This window comes from Lipotes vexillifer, unplaced genomic scaffold (assembly GCF_000442215.2).
Source record: "Lipotes vexillifer unplaced genomic scaffold, Lipotes_vexillifer_v1.1 scaffold61, whole genome shotgun sequence".
NCBI classification, from domain to species: domain Eukaryota; kingdom Metazoa; phylum Chordata; class Mammalia; order Artiodactyla; family Lipotidae; genus Lipotes; species Lipotes vexillifer.
Window position 1 is genome coordinate 1,340,015 of NW_006787051.1, and position 20,734 is coordinate 1,360,748.

The 20,734-nt window shown below is 45.9% G+C and overlaps 1 protein-coding gene across 1 annotated transcript in view; it reads left to right on the forward strand.

The window, feature by feature from the left end:
* The window catches only part of PPFIBP2 (PPFIB scaffold protein 2), a 113,690-nt gene that overhangs the window by 44,221 nt on the left and 48,735 nt on the right, over positions 1-20,734 (forward strand). The window contains exons 3-4 of the mRNA XM_007459834.1: positions 7,925-8,017; positions 11,950-12,063. Coding sequence (XP_007459896.1) covers positions 7,925-8,017; positions 11,950-12,063 — 207 coding nt within the window. The remainder of the gene's footprint in view (positions 1-7,924; positions 8,018-11,949; positions 12,064-20,734) is intronic.

Consider the following 20,734-nt stretch of genomic DNA (forward strand, 5'->3'; position numbering starts at 1 on the left):
CAGGAATGCTTGCTTGTAAGTCTGTTTCCAGAGGAGTAAATTTCAGTCAATTGACTGATCACCGTTTGAGACAGATGCATTAGCCAGGACTTTTGGTTGCAAGTAACAGAAACTCGGTTTGAACCAGTGTAGGCCAAGAGGGGACCAACAGGAAGGGCAGGGATGTATCATTGCTTTTGGACAGCATGAACCAGGGGTGAGAATGCCACCAGTCAGTCTCTCTTGGCTTTCATTTGTGTTTCCATGTGTGTTGGCTTCATAGCTTACTCCTGCTGCAAACCAGCTTCCTCCACCTGGAAGAAGACATGTCCACTGACAACCTTTGAACCTTGTAGCACAACTACTACCATTTTCTGTTCCCAAGTTTAAAAATGCAGAGGAAAGATTCCAACCATCTAAGCTTTGCATCAGGAGGTTGGAAGGGGTGAGAATATCTCTAAGGAGATGGCAGCCCTCACTCGTGCCACATAGTTATAGCAAAGGTAGTGACCCCAGCCTGTTCCTTTCTCTTAGCAAGAGAGCAAGAGGGAAATTGACTAGTCTGGTTTTTTTGCAACTAATGATTAGGGTTTTGCCTGTGTGTGTGTGTGGGGGGACAACCTTAAATCTCCTCTGATAATCACATCCCTGTTAAAAATGCAATGTCCCCCAAGATATGGAAAACCTATTTTATTTCTTGAGTCTGCTAGCATTCACCTCTTGGTGCATGAGGAACTTAACCAAGAGCAAACTCCTTATTCACTGACCCGTGGAAGAGGTGGAGGCAGGACTCAGATTAGTCTAGTGTCTTTGTGTGGCCCCAAATGCCCGTTATATAGAGACTCTGTCCATACTGGAATCTTGGTGGTCAGTCCTGTGCTTCCTGGACCCACACAGTTCTCTCTCCATCCTCCCAGTTCTCTCCTAATCACTGAGTCTGATTAACTATCATGGTCAGCTCCATGACCCCCAACCATGGATCAGCCTGCACGGCTGCTACATCATCCTGAAGCCTCTCTCTTCCATTTAGAGATGGTTTAGAAGATAGCCCCACTATAGGCTGTTGATAGCTGGAGCTGTATGTTAGGCCTGCCCAGTCTCAGCATCAATAGTATTTTGGGTCTTCTAGAAAGAGGGCCACAGTCTAAGACTCATGGTGCTGTGTTGTCTCTGTTCCAGGGGACTCTCAGCAACGTCACCCTCAAGGCCTGGGGAAGACCTTTTTTTTTTTTTAATTGCAGTATAGTTGATTTGTAATGTTGTGTTAGTTTCTGTTGTATAGCGAAGTGATTCAGTTACATAGATAGACACAGATATTCTTTTTCAGATTCTTTTCCATTATAGGTTACTACAAGATGTTGAACACAGTTCCCTGTGCTATACAGTAGGACCTTGTTGTTTATCTATTTTATATACAGTACTGTGTTTATGTTAATACCCAACTTCTCTTTTTTTAATTATTTTTGGCTGTGTTGGGTCTTCGTTGCTGCGCGCGGGCTTTCTCTCGCGGCGAGTGGGGGCTACTCTTTGTTGCCGTGCGTGAGCTTCTCATTGCGGTGGCTTCTCTTGCTGCGGAGCACAGGCTCTAGGCGCGTGGGCTTCATTAGTTGTGGCACGTGGGCTCAGTAGTTGTGACTCACGGGCTCTAGAGCACAAGCTCAGTAGTTGTGGTGCACGGGCTTAGTTGCTCCACAACATGTGGGATCTTCCCGGACCAGGGCTCGAACCCGTGTCCCCTGCATTGGCAGGCGGATTCTTAACCACCGCGCCACCAGGGAAGTCCTCCGACTTCTAATTTATCCCTCCCCCACAACCCCTTTCTCCTTCAGTAACCATAAATTTGTTTTCTGTGTCTGTGAATCTGTTTCTGTTTTGTAAATAAGTTCGTTTGTATCATATTTTAGATCTACGTGTAAGTGACATCATATGATATTTGTCTTTCTCTGTCTGACTTCACTTAGTATGATCTCTAGGTCCATCCATGTTGCTGCAAATGGCATTATTTCATTCTCTTTTTTAATGGCCGAGTAATATACCATTGTATAGATATACCACATCATCTTTATCCATGGACATTTAGGTTGTTTCCATGTCTTGGCTATTGTAAATAGTGCTTCTATGAACATCGGTGTGCATGTATATTTTTGAATCAGTTTTCTCTGGATATATGCCCAGGAGTGGGATTGCTGGATCATGTGGTAACTCTATTTTTAGTTTTTTGATTTTTGTTTTAAAGAAAGGTGTTTTAAATTTATTTTTATTTATTTTTGGCTGCGTTGGGTCTTCGTTGCTGCGTGCGGGCTTTCTCTAGTTGCTGCGAGCAGGGGCTACCCTTTGTTGCGGTGCACGGGCTTCTCGTTGCGGTGGCTTCTCTTTGTTGCAGAGCATGGGCTCTAGGCACACGGCCTTCAGTAGTTGCAGCATGTGGGCTTCAGTAGTTGTGGCTCGCAGGCTCTAGAGCGCAGGCTCAGTAGTTGTGGCACACAGACTTAGTTGCTCCACGGCATGTGGGATCTTCCCAGACCAGGGCTTGAACCCGTGTCCCCTGCACTGGCAGGCGGATTCTTAACCACTGCGCCACCAGGGAAGTCCCTATTTTTAGTTTTTTAAGGAACCTCCATACTGTTTTCCGTAGTGGCTGCAGCAACTTATATTCCCACCAACAGTGTAGGTGGGTTCCTTTTTCTCCACAGCCTCTCTAGCATTTATTATTTGTGGACTTTTGCAGATGGTCATTCTGACCAGTGTGAGGTGGTACCTCATTGTAGTTTTGATTTGCATTTCTCTAGTAGTTAGTTATGTTGAGCATCTGGGGAAGACCTTGATGTGACATTTCTGAGCTGTGTTTTATATTTGACTCCAAGAGATCTGGGTTTTAGAAGATGGATTCCTTTATTCAAGACTTTACCCAGCCTCTTGCGGGTAAAATTTTGATAGAAGCAAAGGTGGTTTAACTTCAGTAGTCTTGGCTAAAGTTTCTGAGTTATTGACAACATGCACACAAAAAGAACTCCCTGTGCTGATTCAGTTCTGTGATATAAGAGAGAGGGCGTATGTTTCACTGTGGCGTTCTTCAATAAGCGCCGCAAGAGGACATGGAAATGTCAATCTGTAGTTGCCATTTCACCTCCATAGGGTACGCAGATCCCTGGCCTTCACAATATCTCTTGGTCCCACGCAATATTATATCAGGTAACTAACATGAATTATAGTTTCAGGAATATCTTTGACGATGGAAAGTTTGGATGAGAGGATTCATTTTTCCCTCTGTCACATTTGTAGAAATAACCATCAAAACAGAAGAGAAAAATTTGATCAAATATATGTATATCACACCTTAGTACATCAGAAGTCCATTGTACGGGTCTAGCCTAGGGGCTTAACATCATTAGTTGAGTAAAAATGACCTCTTTTTAATTTATATTTATCAATGGGATGAGCATCCTTAACAGGGGAGAATAGTATAGAACTCTCCTTTAGATCACTTGCCATCCCAGAGCGGGGAGGAATAGGAACTGAGCATGTAGCATCTTTCGGAATTCGGTGTGACTTTCTCCTCCTCGGTGGAATGCCGGCATGGTTCTCTCCATCTGACTTTATGCATGGAGAGCTGGGCAACTGCTCTATCACCAAGTTACCTAATAGAGAATACGGACAAGACTTTTCAGAGACTCCCAAACCTGGAATCACTCAGCGACCCAGTTGATGATCTCAGTATTGATCCAAGACTTCTACTACAATTCCACTGTTAGAATTAAGGAAGCAGGTGTAGCCTCTGAGAAAGCAAGCTCTTCGGAAAGTCGGGCAAAACAGAGCTGTGTCCCGACTCTGTCTTTTTAAACATGTTTATCAATAATTTTCATAACCTTCTGGCCTTTTATGCCCTGATGATACAGCCATTTTATAATCCAAGAATGATGCCGCAAAGTGACTGAACCTGTTGCCCAATTACTGGAATAAGGAGTATGCATTTATTCACTCAAAACTCAAATCCTCACCTTTGGCTAATAAATGTTGGCATTCAACAAGATGTTCTTCCTGGCCCTGTTCTCAGTTGCTTTCCAGGTTCTTCAAGCAGAGGTGGTGTTTTATCCTGGTCTGTGACCAGCTAAGGCTTGAGTGCAGTTTTCTTGAGAGCTGTCCATCTTCTGTAGAATGTGAAAACACAGGACTGTGAACTTCACCAAAAGCAAGGGATAACGATGTGGCAGACTTCTTTCTGGGACATTGTTTCCATCTCACTGTTGTTTAATACCTTTCAAAAGCTTGCTAGAGAACAGCAGTGATTTTGGTCAACTGTATGAGAGGAAGATGCCCTGCTCCTCTAGAATGGTGATTTGGGTCGAGGGAGGGACTTTCCCACCACATGCAGCACTGCCACATAGGCCAGTGTGACTGCTGGGAAAGGATGTGCCTCTCAAATCTGTTAGGGGAGGAAAAAAGCACCAAGAACTGTTCTAGCTACTCAAACAGTGCTTCTAGATTTTAAAATATATTTTAATTAAGTTAAATAAACTTTTTTTTTTTTTTTTGCGGTACTCGGGCCTGTCACTGTTGTGGCCTCTCCCATTGCGGAGCACAGGCTCCGGACGCGCAGGCTCAGCGGCCATGGCTCACGGGCCCAGCCGCTCCGCAGCATGTGGGATCTTCCCGGACCGGGGCACGAACCCGTGTCCCCTGCATCGGCAGGCGGACTCTCAACCACTGTGCCACCAGGGAAGCCCAAACATATTTTTATAAGAAGCTCAAATATTATAGTTAAAGCCCCTCTTGATCAAACCTCCCACTCCCAACTTTTCGTAGCCCAGAAACTTCCCCAAAAGAGAGCACTGTTAAGGGTGGTTCTGTAGCCCTCCAGACACTGGGTCTATTTATCTTCATATATATATATATATATATATATATATATCAATACTTGCGGAGCTGGATAGTACTGTTTTCTAGTATCACACCACGTGATTCTTTGAATCTTGCTGCTTTCGCTATCCAATATGTCTTGTATTTCTATGATGGTTCATAAAAATCTGCCTCATGTTAAAATGCTACAAATTGTCCATGATATGGGTGAACCACAGTTTATCCACTCCTCTATTAATGGATATTTAGGTTCAGACAGCATTTTTACACCTTATTTTAAGTGAACTTTCATACAATCACAACGTATAAAACAATTTATACTGATCTGTTCCTCAAGCTGTAACAGAGAGCTTACTGGTTTCGTACATGGTAACTTGGGCAAATAATCCATTTGTGCCTTGTTCATATACTTTGTGTCTCAGTTCCTTTGAGTGTAAAATTAGAATAAAAATAGTACCTATTTAGCAGAGTTGTGGGAAGGATTAAATGAATTAATATACGTAAAGTGCTCTCAACAGTGCTTGGCACATGGTGAGCGCTGCCTAAGTGCCCACTTTGTGTCTAGAGCACGGTACTTGGACCACATTGTATTGGTCTCCATAGAATTGCTTTGGTTTTTGGCCCACGTTATCCACTAACCTTTGACCCATTTTGAGAACATCACAGGAAAGCAGTGAGTTCTGCTGGGCTCTGTTTACTGTGAGGATATCATCACGAATGTTGTTTATCCCACTACACAGAGTCTGTCTGTGGAAACAAGGGATGGTTCTCCCTTCCTTAGGAAGAGCTGTGCTTCTCCTAGGCAGTTAGCTTGACTTTGTCATACTGATCTTTTAACTCAGTTGTGCTTCCCTTTTTCCATTGGCTGCTAGAGTAGATGCAGTTTTTTTTTTTCAATCTACTTCTAGCATGTGTTATAGACTATGGGACGCATTTTGTGTATTAACTGAACTTACGATATCAACTTCCTTCCTTCCTCTTTTTTTTTTTTTTTTTTTTTTTTTTTTTCAACTAGCTGCCTCTCTGGGTGATTGTGTAGGTAGGTCTTTTATCGTACGAACACACTGCACTCCCTTTGACTGAGGCCCAGGTGGTGCGGTAGCTGGCTGGAGTCTTGTGGAAGGAGCCTTCCCTTCGTCTCCTGCTGGAGAAGTGCCAGCTGCCAGTGGTGGGTGGCCCTGTGCGTGTGCTGACTTTGGCACTGGCGCTGGATCTACACAGCTTCACTTGGGTGCCTGGGTCCTTTCTGTTCTCAGTCTCTCCTCTGAAAGTCACCATCATGTGAGTTCTTGGACAGAGAAGCAATTGACCTGCTGCTTAAGAACCATTTTCCTTTCTTTTCTTGTTAGGTTCTGAGAAATATAGGTTATAATTGTGTCTTTGGATACTAGTCAGTGTTTGACCATGTGATGACTGGAATATTAATTAATGGAACAATAATAAACTGCCATCAACACAAAGAAACCATTAGTGATTGCTAAGGCCCTTTGTTTATGGTATGAAAGAGCTTCCATAACACTGAACAAGATGCAGACTGCAGAGGGGCTAGAGGAAAAGGCAGGGGAATGGCAGGGGTGCCCTGTCCGTCTGGCCTGTGCCTGGCACAGCTGCCCTGGGAAATGGCCCCTGGGCTCACCCTCCCGCTGCACCTTCGACAGACAGCCAGTGCTTCCCTCACAGGTGACACTCCAGGGCTTGAATGCAGATTTCTTGGTCCCTGTTTCTTTTTAGAACCAGGCCTGGCTCTGCCACCTGCCCTCACCTAGGCAGTACACTGGGGAAGGGATGGGACAAGGGAAGGCAGGAGGTATCTTTTCCTAATGGGGCAGGTGGGGTGTGGTTGGAAAGCCCATTCTGAAGGTTAGAATGTGGCGAAATGGGCTCAGGAGGAGGGGACCACCTCTGGGCCCCTGTGCCCGGTCTCTTCTCTGACATTCTCCTTTGTACAATCGTGACTTTCCTTTGGGATACAGGATATCCGCCTTACGAACATTGGAGCATTGACTCCTCTGGACCAGCCCAGGTGTCAAGGAGTGTCAGTTCCCCGTTTAGCAATAAGATCTGCTTTTTCAGACCGCTGAGCCCCTGGATGGCCTACTGTGCGCCTCTGGTTTGGGCCCTTAAATTCCTCGTGGAAGAAGGGTGTAGTCATAGCCCTGGGCCGGTTCAGTTCCATTAGCAGCTACCTCCCTCCTCCCTGCCTACAACCAGGGCAGACACACCCAGGAAGTGACTGCAGCTCCTGTCTCTAGCTCAGGGCATTGTATAAGCTTTGCCTCTCGACTGCCATCTCAAATCTCCCTTTCCTCTGTTTTCCATGGTTTCCGGCTACTTGGTATTTCCTGTGTTTTCCCTCTGCTTGGCCCTTGAGATCCCTCTGGCTGTCATTTGGGTTCTTCTCAAGACGAAAGATGAAACGTCTCAAGACGTTTCATCTTAGTTTATTCCTCTCAGCTCTAACACTGCAGCGATTCCACGTGCCACCTTGGTTGCCAGAGGCCTTATTGAGGGGTGCGATTGGCCACTTCTGAAAGGGATGTGCGAGTAGATGAAGGGCCTTCCGTTTGGCATCCCTCATCCTCCAGGCTCTCTGCGATGTTCAGGATGGGCCTCCACACCGTGAGGTGTGCCTCGGCTCTGGAGAACTTTGGCATGAGAGTCAGGAGACAAGATCTGTGCAGGAGTTGTTCCCATACAGTTCCTCAGTGAATGGTACCAGCTCCCTGGTCTCAAAGAGTAGCCCCTTATTGCTATTGGTGCTGCTGGCCGGCTGTGCCTCCAGCTAAACCAGACCCAACACGCCCAGTCACGTCAAGCACCCCGGGTCTGGAGTTCCACCGAGGCCTTTCTAGCCAAAGGTGGGGTCACCCAGGGGGTGGTTTTTGCCAGCTTTCATAGCATGCCTGTCAGTGGCATCTGATCTGGTCCTCCTCGTAGTAGTTTTGAAATCCTGTGGTTTCCTGTTGAGGTGGGTGGTTTTGCGTAGATAATGAGCGAAACTGTCCTCACCGATTGCATACTTCATTTGGAAGTTGGTAAGATGTTTTTCCAGGCTTTTAAGTGTGTGTTTTTTTCCTCTTCCCTTTAGTCCCAGGTCAATCACCACAGTGCTGCTAGTAATGAAACGTACCAGGAGCGCTTAGCACGTCTAGAAGGAGATAAGGAGTCCCTCATATTACAGGTGGGTCCTTTTTGGTGGGAACCAGCTTATTCTGTTACCTCCAACTCTGTAGCTGCCTTAAGTAGGAGGGGGGGTCCAAAGGGTTTCTCTGTTGGATGCCTCCTGCTCCCAAAGTGTATGTTTTTCAAAAGACTTTTCCTGAAACAAAGGAGAAAGTAACTGGGGGCACAGTTTAACTCTGGCCTTGGCTTTTGGGGGCTGTGAATGGATTCATTTATTTATCATGGACTACAAGAGTATCTGCATCTATACACTGGAAGCTCTGTGGCCAGGCTGATTAATGGGGCCCTGTCTTCCAGAAGTCTTGCAAAGGAGATGTGTCCTCATGTCACTAATAAAGCAAAGCCTCTTAAAAAGCCCCAGGGTGGATGCTAACAGGATCGGGCCCAGTTCATCCGGAGTTGGATCTAGACTGATCACTTCGAGGCCAAACCCCCTGGAGCTGTTAACATGGGTTAATAAGCCTTTGATGACTCTCTTACTTTGAAGAAAGGAACTCCAAAACTTTTCAGAGACAAAGAGTCAAAGACATAGTTTCAGGTCTGAAAACTTTCATTGCATTCTGAAAAGTTGATCCTTCTCATGGGATGCTTTTTGCTGAGGTAGGAGCTCTTTGCTGTGTTAGTTCTCAAACACATGGATCAAGCCTCAAGGTCTGGTATGACTCAGACACTGTGATCGACAATTTAGAGAATAATAAGACTAACATCCTAATCCCAGCTCCTTAAAAAGCTTGAAGGGTGGTGATTAAGACTGGTAAGTGGGATGGAAGCAAGGGGGCAGGTAGGGTTCTGGGACCCTCCCTAGACTATGGGCCTTAGCTTAGAGCACTAGAGTTAAGAGGCTGCAGTATGTTTGGCTTTTTTCCTTCCGTTTTACCTTATTTCTTTTATTCATTTCACTTCATTTTATGAATGTAGGTATAATATCTGATTATTTTAGAAACTTTGGAAAGTCAAAAAGAATTTAACATGTTGGCCCTTTCTTCCAGTCCTTTTTTTTTTCCTGTCCTGCCCCTAGTTTAAAAAATTAAGCTCAGACCCAATATACAATTACACAATTTTGCATCCTAGGTTTTTTTTTTCCTTCACTTCATTGATTTGTTCATTAAAAACTATTTGCATGCCCACAACTCAGTGGATACTGGTTTTAGATACTGGGGCTGTAGCAGTGAAGAAAATAGACTAAGTCCCTGTTCTCAAGCTTCCATTCATGTGTGTGTGTGTGTGTGTGTGTGTGTGTGTGTGTGTGTGTGCGCGCGTGCGCACGCACGCGTGCATGTACATGTACGATAAACCAATTCACAAAATGTTTCCAGTGATGATAAATGCTATGGAAAAAAATAAAGCAGGATAGGACTGTGTGGTCAGGGAAGACCATCCCGATAGGAGGAGGCTTAAGGACCTGGGGAGGGAGCCCCACAGAGACTGGGAGAATCACGTGCCAGGCAGAGGAGGTGGTTGGTCCAGCGAGCACCTTGAGGTAGGCGTGTGCTTGGCGTGTGGGAAGAACAGGAAGGGGCTGTGTGGTTGGAGCCGGTGACCCTGAGAAGCCTGGGAACTGCCTACTGAGAGGTAGCAGGGGCCAGATTATATAGCACGTTAGAGTGCAGACATTTTGCGGGATGTGTAATTTGAACCTCCATCCCGATGACACAACTGATGCAGGAGCGTCCAGTTTAGAATTTTGCCACAAACAGTATCAAGCTACAAACTAATGAACCCGGAACCTTCAAGGCTGAAATGAGACATTTCTATTTAGAGGGTTACAATTTAATAAAGAATTTCTGTGTGATAATCTCTCTGATATTTTAAAAATTCTGAATTCTTGAATAATCCTTAATGAAATAATTCTAGCACAACTGGGGAGCTGCTTATCAGAAAAGTCAGAAGTGGATCCTAGTGGTTTCTGTTCCTCCAGGAGCTTGTGGACAGACTCTCAGAGCTGCTCTTATGTGCTCACTGCTGTCTCTAGAGGCTCCAAGGAGCAGGTTAGACAGATCCTCAGCATGGGGGAGCCGCTTGCTTGATTAATTCACAAGGCAGCTCAGCCAGACCGAATTCATTGGAGCCCTTGGCCCAGAATGTTCTCCTGGGTTTACTTGTGGAAGAACAAGGGAAATCACACAGGGCAAAATACTGTTTTCAGGATTAAACAAATAACACCAAAATCTTGTATTTCTTCAAGAGAATGTGACTTCTTAATGCAAGGATTTTCATCTTTCTCTTTTTCCCCCACTTCTGTATCCCCTCGGTTTTTAAAATTATGCCTAGCATGTGGTAGGGGCTCAGAAAATATTTGTTTTTTTCTTGAATAAAGGTCACATTTAGAACCTTTATACATTTTCTCCCAATATTCTACACCTCTACATTCATAACCTAGACTGAGTGTTCATGTTCATAAGGACCCCATAACCTGGTGTATCTCGAGTCTTATGAGCAGCTGGGCTATAAGCTATAGAATGCCGGAGACCACATGTTATTCCTCTTGGTACCTAAGACCACACGTTATTCGTCTGGGTACCTATTCCGCTGGGTATCGCCAGTGCATGGCCCCAAGGCATGGTGCAGACTCTCTAAGTGTTGATCATCCCAGTAAGATTAACCATGACACATCCCCAACAGAAACTCTGGAACCCAGGGAGCAAAGGCCACCCCTGGCATCCTACTCTTGAAATTAGAGTTAGTAGTTGAAAAGGCCAGGATGGCTGATGATGTTAGGCAGCGAGGATAAGGCGCCCATTTTTGGATTATAATTGAAATGTTAGCACATCATGCATCAGCTCCAGGAGTATGTTTCAATAATTCATTAATTACTTAGGAACATAAAAATGGAAAGCTTAAAGCAGCCATATTCGTTAAGATTAGTGCCTCTGTAAAAGGGAGCTTTATAATTCATAACTTTATTTAAGCATGCATAAGTGAATTCACATTAACTCTCGTGCTCCAGCTATCATTCCTTTACAGACTGAGAAATAATTTATGATCATCTATATGTAAATGGTGATGAGTCAACCATTGGTTAAAAACCAAAAGGCTATAAAGGATCTCAATTTACCAGTCCTTGATTTCTTTATTTTGGGGGAGGTCACTCATATGCTTTCTTCCTCTTCCTTCTCTGAGGCACCTTTTAATAATAATTATTTAATAGTAATACGGAAAAGGGTTATTTAATAATAATAAGGAAAAGGGCTGTTTGCTGATAGAGGAGGCTTTGAAAATCTTCTCAGTCTGTATTTAGGGTATAGTTTAAATGATTTATTGTAAATGGATTTTTATTTGCTAACAATTCCAATAGAAAGTCTCGATGTTCTTCAGAAAGACGACTGTTTTTCTGCCACTGTATATGCAGTGTGGCTTGTGTATATTTATGACTTAGTCATGTTTTGGCCTGTGAAGCACAAAAACCTTCCTGCAGCCAAGTTTTGTCAGTGCTAATACATGCCCTTTACGTCCCACATTCCTTAATTGCTTCAGAACCCTCGCCTGATAGGTGAGCTGTCCTCACACCCTGATGAGAGGAGTAAGGTCATTGGCTACTCTGCACAGAAGTTTGGATTGTGCTTCCACATGAGGTGGCAGAAGCCCTGGCGAGTCAGCTGAGTTATTCCTTGAGGTCGAGCCTGCCCAAGGGAGCTCTTTGAGAGACACAAGGAGCCAGAGGCCAGCCCAGAGGCTGCTCTCGTGGCTGCTGGGTGTTTTTCTCCTGAGTCTGTCAAGAGCAGGAAACGTGACCAACCTGGTCCAGGTGGTGGCTGGGACTTCCTGGCCAGGTGAGAAAACAACCGGGGTTCCCTTCATCCAGGACACTTACCACCCACCCAAAATAGCAGCCATTCTTCTCACATCAAGAATCAGTGGTGTGGCTTCACGGCTCCCCTCCAGCGGGGAGCCGGTCCCAGCCTTCCACCCTTGCTTTATTTCCTGGGACAGGTGAGTGTCCTCACAGACCAAGTGGAAGCCCAAGGAGAGAAGATTCGGGACCTGGAGGTGTGCCTGGAAGGGCACCAGGTGAAACTCAATGCTGCTGAAGAGATGCTTCAACAGGTAAGGGTGGGTGGGGCCCAGGGCCTTGGGTCCTGCAGCCACTCACGTGGGCAAGCCCCTTTCTGGGTCCACGTTACAGAGCTCGCTGCTTGCATTCCCGTCCTGCCTGGAGCGGGGAGAGTTGGCTGCTTAGCCTGTGGTGTTTACACAGCAGGTGAAACCGGAGGGGGGGAGGGTAGGGAAGGGCTGGCCTGGCCTGGGAGGAATAACTTGTTGGGCTGGTTTGACAGATTCCCAGGGCACTTTCTCCTGGCCTGGTTCAGTGCAGAGCTCTCTGCTGACACCAACCACACTGGACACACTTAACTGGCTAACTCCTCGTAACCAAGTAACCCACGGTTCGGGCATAGCACTGTTGTCGCCTTTGCCCTGTAAGTGGCATCTGGGGTTTTCGAAAGTCGATTAACTTATTTTGTGCCTCTTTCCTACCCTCACTCTTTCTTTCCTACCCTCTCTCTTTCCCCTCTCACTCTGTGTGGCTTTCTTTGATAAAACTGATCACATATTACATAAAATTTTAATATAATTTAATACATATTAAAATGAAAAAAATTAGCTGCTCTTTTACCATTCAGAAACATCTCTTAAATGTCTTCTTGTTTCCCTTTGGGCCTTTTTGTTACATGTACATATAATATACAAAACACTGTTTGCACCAGAGATATGTTAAGCATAGAAAAGCTGAGGACTAAATCATCATAGAGTGAGTTTTTTCCCACTTTAAAATTTTGCTGTATAGTTGTCTTTACTATCACTTAGACCTTTTCTTATTTTTTTTTTTTAGCAAAAGTATTATAATTGAATTGACTCTTCTTGAACAGTCTGACCCCATTGTAAATAACGAGCTGCAATTTTTAGGAAGGGGTGTTCAATTTTTATCAAAAGTCTTTTCAGAATCTGTTGAGATGCTAATGAGAAATTTTATTTTATGAACTCTAGTAATATATCTAATTTCCTTAACTTGCCTCATTTTTGCATTTCAGTTATTTTGAAAAATAAACCATGACTGAAGTTTATGTGTGTATGCTTTGTAGGTCCTGGTATAGTACTTGGCACATAAAAGGTGCTCACTAATTATTTAAAGAATGAAAGTCCATTTCTTAAAATGAACGGGTTCAATTAGAGGACTGCTTATAATCTCCCTCCCCCACCCATCCCCCGAGCTCTAACCTTTTTTTTTTTTTTTTAATTGCTTTGGTCAGCATAAAATTCAAATTGTTTCTCCACAGCATAGTAATGAACGGAGGCTTTGAATATGACCTTTGGTCTTTTCTAGGTGTTTCTTAGCTTTGAGTGCATTTGAAGAACTTTTTTTTAAATCAATATTTTTATGCAAATGTCTTTGTAGAAACGAGTTCTGACAGCTTGGAAGGTGTTATTAGTTTATCCTTTCATTGCTGATTAATAAGTTACCACATTCTTGGCCCCATCTAATTTTCTGTTTAAATGGTATGCCATTTCTCTTGCTTATCATATTCCCTGGAAATCCGAGTAGCAACAGGAGTGAATCTTCCTTTTTATTTACTCTTAAAAGTTGAATATTTCTTTTGAAGACCCAGGAAAGAAAATAGCCTGGTGGAAAAATCTCAAATGGCAGAAAAGCATTTTCACAAGAGTGCATGGGACAACCCACTAGATTATATTTTCAAGACAGCAAAAGATGCAGTTCTGGGGTGGGGACCAGGGAGGAAGATGATGGGGAGGGTCTGTTAAAAAAAAAAAAAAAAAAAAAAAACCTAGACAGAGACCAAGAAAATTTGCATGTGGAAGGGAACATGTCAGAAAAACGGCAGAAGGCTGATGTTCCAGGAAGGCAGTGCCTGGTGAGTAACCACATGATCGGAGGTCAGAAAATGGCCCCGTCGTGGTGCCTGAGCTGTCTGAGGTTGTCTTATCCTTCTAAGCATTATCCCATAGACTGGATTTTAGGCTCTTAAAAAAGTCTTAAGCTCAACTGCCCCTTATATCCTGTTTGTTCTAAATCTTCTTTCTTGTGTGCTGTGGCTGAGGTAGCAGTCATGTGGTTTGCATGTATCATAGAGGTGAACGTGTTGGCTTGGTATATTCTGGAGTGCAGTACCTCTTATTTGCTACCTCTGGGGTTGAAAGATCTTCCTGAACTTAACCAAGTTATTTTTATGCCCATAACTTTGTGTTCTCTGAGCCTTTCAAGGGTAAAATGAAAGGAGTGTGCAGTACTCCTTTCCTAGAGAATTCTGAGTTCATGTCATAGGCATTTGAGGCTCCGCTCCCACTCATGTGTTCTCTGGGCTTGGTGGTGCCTGAACTGGAGATCATTGGGTTGCCAGCTCTAAATGCCACATTGAATGTTCTGCACATGCTAATAATGCTTTCCGGAAATCTGCCTGATACTGTTTGAAAAGACGCTTAATTCTTGCATCACAATGCTGATGTGATGCCATCTATATATAGCGTGGAGTACATACGTAAGTGTCCTCTGAACTGGGGATAGGTAGAGACTTGCCTGGTTAGACTGTGTAGCCCAGGGCTCATGGTAGGAGCAAGCATGACTCACGTCCTTAAGGCAGAGAATGGAGGCAAACAATTGCCTCTTTTTTTTTTTTTTAAATTAATTTATTTTTGGCTCCGTTGGGTCTTTGTTGCTACGCGCGGGCTTTCTCTAGTTGCGGCGAGTGGGGACTACTCTGTTGCAGTGAGCGGGCTTCTCACTGCGGAGGCTTCTCTTGCTGCAGAGCATGGGCTCTAGTAGTTATGGCTTGCGGGCTCTAGAGCGCAGGCTCAGTAGTTGTGCACAGGCTTAGCTGCTCCGCGGCATGTGGGAATCTTCACGGACCAGGGCTCAAACCTGTGTCCCCTGCCCTGGCAGGAGGACTCCCAACCACTGTGCCCCCAGGGAAGTCCACAATTGCCTCTTTCTGCCAGCCCTGAGCCAAGCCTGGCCTCCTGTTAAAGGGCTGAGGAGCTCTGAAGGAGACGCTTTCACAGCGTGGGGCCTTCTGACTGCCTATTGACACTGCTTCCCGTGGCCAGGCAGCTCCTTCTAGACCTTACACGCTGAAAACATCCTTTCTAAAGGAGCCAGCCGCTGCTCAATTCTAGCTGACCACCCATGGAGGCCCATTACTGCTTTTCACAAGAAGCTGGAAATCCAGATGTAAAAATTTAAAGATCGGTCTTTCTATTTTAAAAACATTGGCAACTAATTTAAATGAAAAAGAAGTATTGTGTGAACCACACAATATTTATTGTACCTTTAGGCCAAGCCTGGCCCACAGATCCAGTCTGCAACCTCTATTCCAGACTTCGCCCCCTTGGCTGGCTAGAAGACCTCTGGGGGGACTTAAGGAAGCCCAGACCCAACCAGCATCGTCCAAACCCTGTGTGTCCATGGGTTCCAAACCCCACTGCGCCGTCTCTCCCCACAGCTGTTCTCCTGAGCGATGTTCCCCACCCGACTCACGAGCCATGGACCCCTCAGCCTGGCTTGGCCTGGTCTGCTGCTAAGTGCTGATCTCTTAGCTCTCATCTGTTTTCTTCTACACATTAACCCATCTGGTCTCTAGAAAGGGAGAGCATGAAGATCCATGGGGTTAGACAGGCAAACCAGGACCAAGCAGAATCGGCACAGAGGCAGGGCCACATGAGCCACGCATAGATTATAGACACATTTGAGGGCAAAATATTTCTTGTCTGCAGCCTGTTGCAGGACACAGGGTGGGAACGGGGCAGCTACAAGCGTCTCTTGGAGCTGCCTGTGGAAACACCTACTCTGATATGGTCTCTGACTCACTGAGCCTGTCTAGATTCCCCAGGGAGCCTTCCCCATTAGGAAGAGACATCTCCCAGGAAGTGTACAAGTGGGTCTTCAAAGGCCCACAGGCTGAGTCCATTTTCACCTCCTTTTTTTTTCTTTTTTTCTTTTTTTTTTTTTTGCGGTACGTGGGCCTTTCACTGTTGTGGCCTCTCCCGTTGCAGAGCACAGGTTCCGGACGCACAGGCCCAGCGGCCATGGCTCACGGGCCCAGCTGCTCCGCGGCATGCGGGATCTTCCCAGACCGGGGCATGAACCCGTGTCCCCTGCCTCGGCAGGCAGACTCTCAACCACTGCTCCACCAGGGAAGCCCTTCACCTCCATTTTAAGCAGGTCGAGGCATTGCCCAGCTGCATCTTTGAGGGCTGCACACTGAACTGTCCGAGCCCAGAGCCCAGAATAACACCCCAGGAGCACACGTGTGGACCAGCGCCCTCCCCATTGTGATTGGCCTAGACCATGTTGGCAACAAAATCTATCAGAGAGAGTTCCTTATGCTCTGTGATGTATTTGAAGTCCCTGGTGACCTTTTCTAAAGTGGCCTCCATGGGTTCTCTGGGGTCCTGTCGGTTCCTGCACAACAAGCTCCTCTGCCTCTGATCACTGACCCTTCCCCAGCCAGTGATGATTTCAGGGAGGGAAGCCGAGGCTGTTCAGTGGGGAAGAGGCCTTGTACAGAGCTGGCAGCCAAATGGAACACTTTCCAGAGGCTGGCCCTTGACAGGTGTGATCAGTGCCAAGAGCAGCAGCCATGTTTAGTGCCACAAAGAAGACAGGATAGGAAGCCCAAGCGGGGAGGAAGGAAGGATGCAAAGCTCTTTGTGAGGACACAGCCCAGCTTTTGGGAAACCTGGAAGGACACCAGGCTCTATCTCAGTCCCCCAACCTGACCCGGAGCCCCAGGTGTCAGGCAACCTCATTGTGTTGGCTGCCTTTTAGGTGAGGTGTGGAGAGTGACAAATTTAGGGGATTTGGAGTCCATGGACGTGACTTTCTGCAGATTCACCACTTGTGGTTGATCTGGGGAAGTCAGTGAACCTGTGTTTTTATTTATAGAGAAGAGAGATGACAGTGTGGACACTGCACTGCCCACCTCCTAGAGCTGTAGTACAGTTGTTCCGGTTTTGTTAAAGCTGGACTATTGGGCTTCCCTGGTGGCACAGTGGTTGAGAGTCCGCCTGCCGATGCAGGGGACACGGGTTCGTGCCCCAGTCTGGGAAGATCCCACATGCCGCGGAGCGGCTGGGCCCATGAGCCATGGCCACTGAGCCTGTGCGTCCAGAGACTGTGCTCCGCAATGGGAGAGGCCATGGCGGGGAGAGGCCTGTGTACCGTAAAAAAAAAAAAAAAAAAAAAGTATAAAACTGGACTATCACACAGTGGCCAGGGGGTTACGGGACCCAGGACACAGGCCCAGTTCCTGCCCTTGAGTCGAGTGAGGGAACAGTGTGCCCAGGCGTGTGAACTCAGCAAAGCATCACGTCATCAGCACCCAGCTCATAAATTCCCCAAGAGCACCTTTAGGGAGGTGTTTCTACCTCAGGAAGGATATTAAACAGAGCTATGCGCCTGACCCTGTGGGAGCACAAATCTGTCTGAGGAGACAGGACACTTGAGTGAAGAAAAAGGGGATTTGCCAGTTATTCCCTAAAACTCCCCTTAGGAGATTTGTGAGGCAGAGATAACTGCTTTCCTCAAGTTTATCTCATTTGATGTTGGATCTCTAGACCATAGTGTGAGGTAGGTGCTTTACCCTTTTGTTTGTTTGTTTTTTTTTGTTGTTGTTTTTTGTTTTTTTGGTTTTTTTTTTTTTTTTTTTTTTTTTTTTTTTATTTTTTTTTTTTTTTTTTTTTTTTTTTTTTTACAGATAAGGGGACTGAGGTTCAGAGAGACGATTTAGTTAGTGGGGACTGAGTCTGGACTCAAACCCAGGTTGACTACGAGCCCCTCTCCCTGAAAGAGGCTTCCTGGCAAGGCCTAGGCCTCTTACTTCAAAGGGCAGAGGGACATATTTTTCCTTTCAAGTCGTTCCATGGCCTGTTCTTTCATACTGGTTTCAGGTTGCTAGTCTGGCTCCAGTCCCCCGTCATTGGTCAGAAACTCCCTGGGTCAGGTTCCACACTTAAAGTTGGAAGTAATCGCTTCAAGATGTGGCCCTTTAAGGAGAGCAAAGTTAAAAGGCAAATTCTCTTTATCAGCTCCAGTCGGACACTGAGCTTTGGGAAAAGGAAATGATGGTTTGCTCTGAGATGGAGGCTTTTTTCCATCTCCCAGAAAGGAGATGTATTTGTCATTCTGGAAGAGGTTACTGGTAGTGGTGAAGTGAGGGGGTGAGTGATAATTTTATTCATTGGTTTTCTTCATTACCCAGTTTCATGGTCCTGCCTAGTAAGAAACACAAACCACCGTCCTCCCATACCACCCCGCTCATCCCTTGCCCTCTCTCATTTACACAGGCAGCCTTGAACCAATGAGGAGAGCAGCCACTACTGCTGCTTATGAAACCTCTGCCCTTTATCTCCAGCCCCCTGCCTCCCCAGTCCCCCCCGCCCACCCCATTACAGTAGCTCTGTGATTCCAAGAGATCCCAGCAGGATCCCACCCTGCGGGTCTCAGTAGGTGCCAAGCGTTGCCTTGGTGCTCTGGACAAACAGGCTGGATCAGAGATCACTGCAGTCTTGGGGATGGGAGCTAAGGATCCAAGAATGTTACTCTTAAGGGGGTAGACAGAATAAAAGGTGCCAGCAGAGAAGACAAAGGAGAAAAAAGAAAGGTCAGGAAAATGGGACTTCCCAGGTGGTCCAGTGGTTAAGACTCTGTGCTCCCAATGCAGGGGGGCCAGGTTCGATCCCTGGTCGGGGAGCTAGATCCCGCATGCTGCAACTAAAGATCCCGCACACTGCAACTAAGACCGTGTGCAGCCAAAATAAATAAATATTGAATGAAAGAAAGAAAGAAGGGAGGGAGGGAGGAAGGGTCAGGAAGATGGAAAGGGAGGGTGGGCTCACACTAATGAGGGGATGCAGGGTGAGTCAGTGGGTTGAGAGGTGAAAGTTGCCTCGGAAAGTGGGGATGCCGGTCCCAGAGGCAGGGCTGTTTCTGTGTTCTGCTGAAGGCCGAAGCTGGGTTGCAGGCATGCAGACGTTTTCCTGAGTAAGCGACAGGAAGAAGAGGCAGCAAAGAGTGGATTATTCTTTTCAGAGCTTGGCTGGGAGGGGGAGAGAGGAGAAAAAGCTAGCGTTCACACTCACACCACACTCAGAGTGCGTTTGCCTAGCCTGAGCACTAGGGAGCTGATGGTGGTCCCTGGAGGGGAAGGGAGGTCAAGAGGGAAGGCTCTTTCGACTGTCAGAAATTTGATCATGTTTATAGCCTGAGGGATGGAAGCTGATGGTGAGGGAGAGATTAAATGCCTGTCAGAGCAGATGATTAATGGGCCTACCCAAGAGTAGTGTAGACTTGGTGAGAACTTCCTCAAAAGCAGGACAGAGGGGAAGGAGGGCCCAGGTCCCTGTGAGCAGGCAGTCGTTCTGCACTACCGGCTAGAGGGAGAAACAGGACCAGGACTCGGAGAACAAAGCCGAAAGCTACTGGTTAACCAGGGAGTTACCTGAATCTTCATTCAGGCTGCGTGAGGATGGCCTGGAAGACTGGTCAGCACCAGGAAGGTGGGTCAGGTGGAGCAACTCAGCAGCAAACTCTGGAATCTTTGTGTCCTTTAACATAATGCTTTTTAATGTGCAACCTGGAAACTTATTGGGCTGGGAACAGTTTTTAAAGATAGAAGAACCTGACAGAGAAGTCGGCTGTGTGCAGTTATGTCAGACTAACCTCGGAAAGGAGGTGCGGGCTTGCCTTCTCTAAGACACGGATTCAGGAGAGAGGAATGAGAGACCATTCTGGGAAACTTTGAAATAGGAAGGATGTAAGTTCAGTGACTGATCAGATGATCTTTAAAAATCTTTTCAGTAAATATGAGGAGAGGTTATTTAAGGAGAAGAAGGGGATAGGGTGGGGTTTAGGGCTCGAGGAGAATATGGAAAAGATCTGGAACAATCTCTGAAAGGAACCAGCCAGAGATGAATACAAGTTTTGCCAGGCAGTGTTGGAAGATCAGCTGTAATTAGATAGCGTAAATTTGTGTGGAAACCAATTGGCATCATTAAGTGACTTTTACCAGCAATTCTCAGGCCATGGGGAGTGGAACCATAGACAGAAGTCTTTGAGGTTTGGCATGGAGTGGGTGCTGGTGAAGCAAGTACACTTCAGATCTAGGGGCAAGGATGAGTCAGGAAGAATCTTCTGATGCAGAAATGATACAACTGAAATGATAAGCCTTAAGGTACAGGGTGGGTAAGGAGGCAAATACTGCTTAAAGGAAGTTGATAAACTAGGAAAATAGGGAGTTATTAAGTAACTAGTAGCCACAGAAGAAGAAATTGAAGATGATTTGAGTGACTAAATGATTTGAGTGACTAAATGATAAGCCTTAAGGTACAGGGTGGGTAAGGAGGCAAATACTGCTTAAAGGAAGTTGATAAACTAGGAAAATAGGGAGTTATTAAGTAACTAGTAGCCACAGAAGAAGAAATTGAAGATGATTTGAGTGACTAAATGGGCCAGTTGAAAAGTCAGAGGATTGTGGCCAGAGGAGAGAATTTCAGAGTTGAAGATTTTAGAAGTGAAGGACACATGTTCTGGATCAAGACGAGGGTCAGGCTGTGGCCATACTACTGAGAAGCTGAAGTGAGGTGGAAGCAAAGCCTGTCGGTGTCAAGGTCAAGAAATGTGAAACCAGGGTACACTGAGTGAAAGATTAACAAGGATAATCAATGGAAATGGGAGACTGTCTTGGGGTCTGGATATTTGGGGAAAACG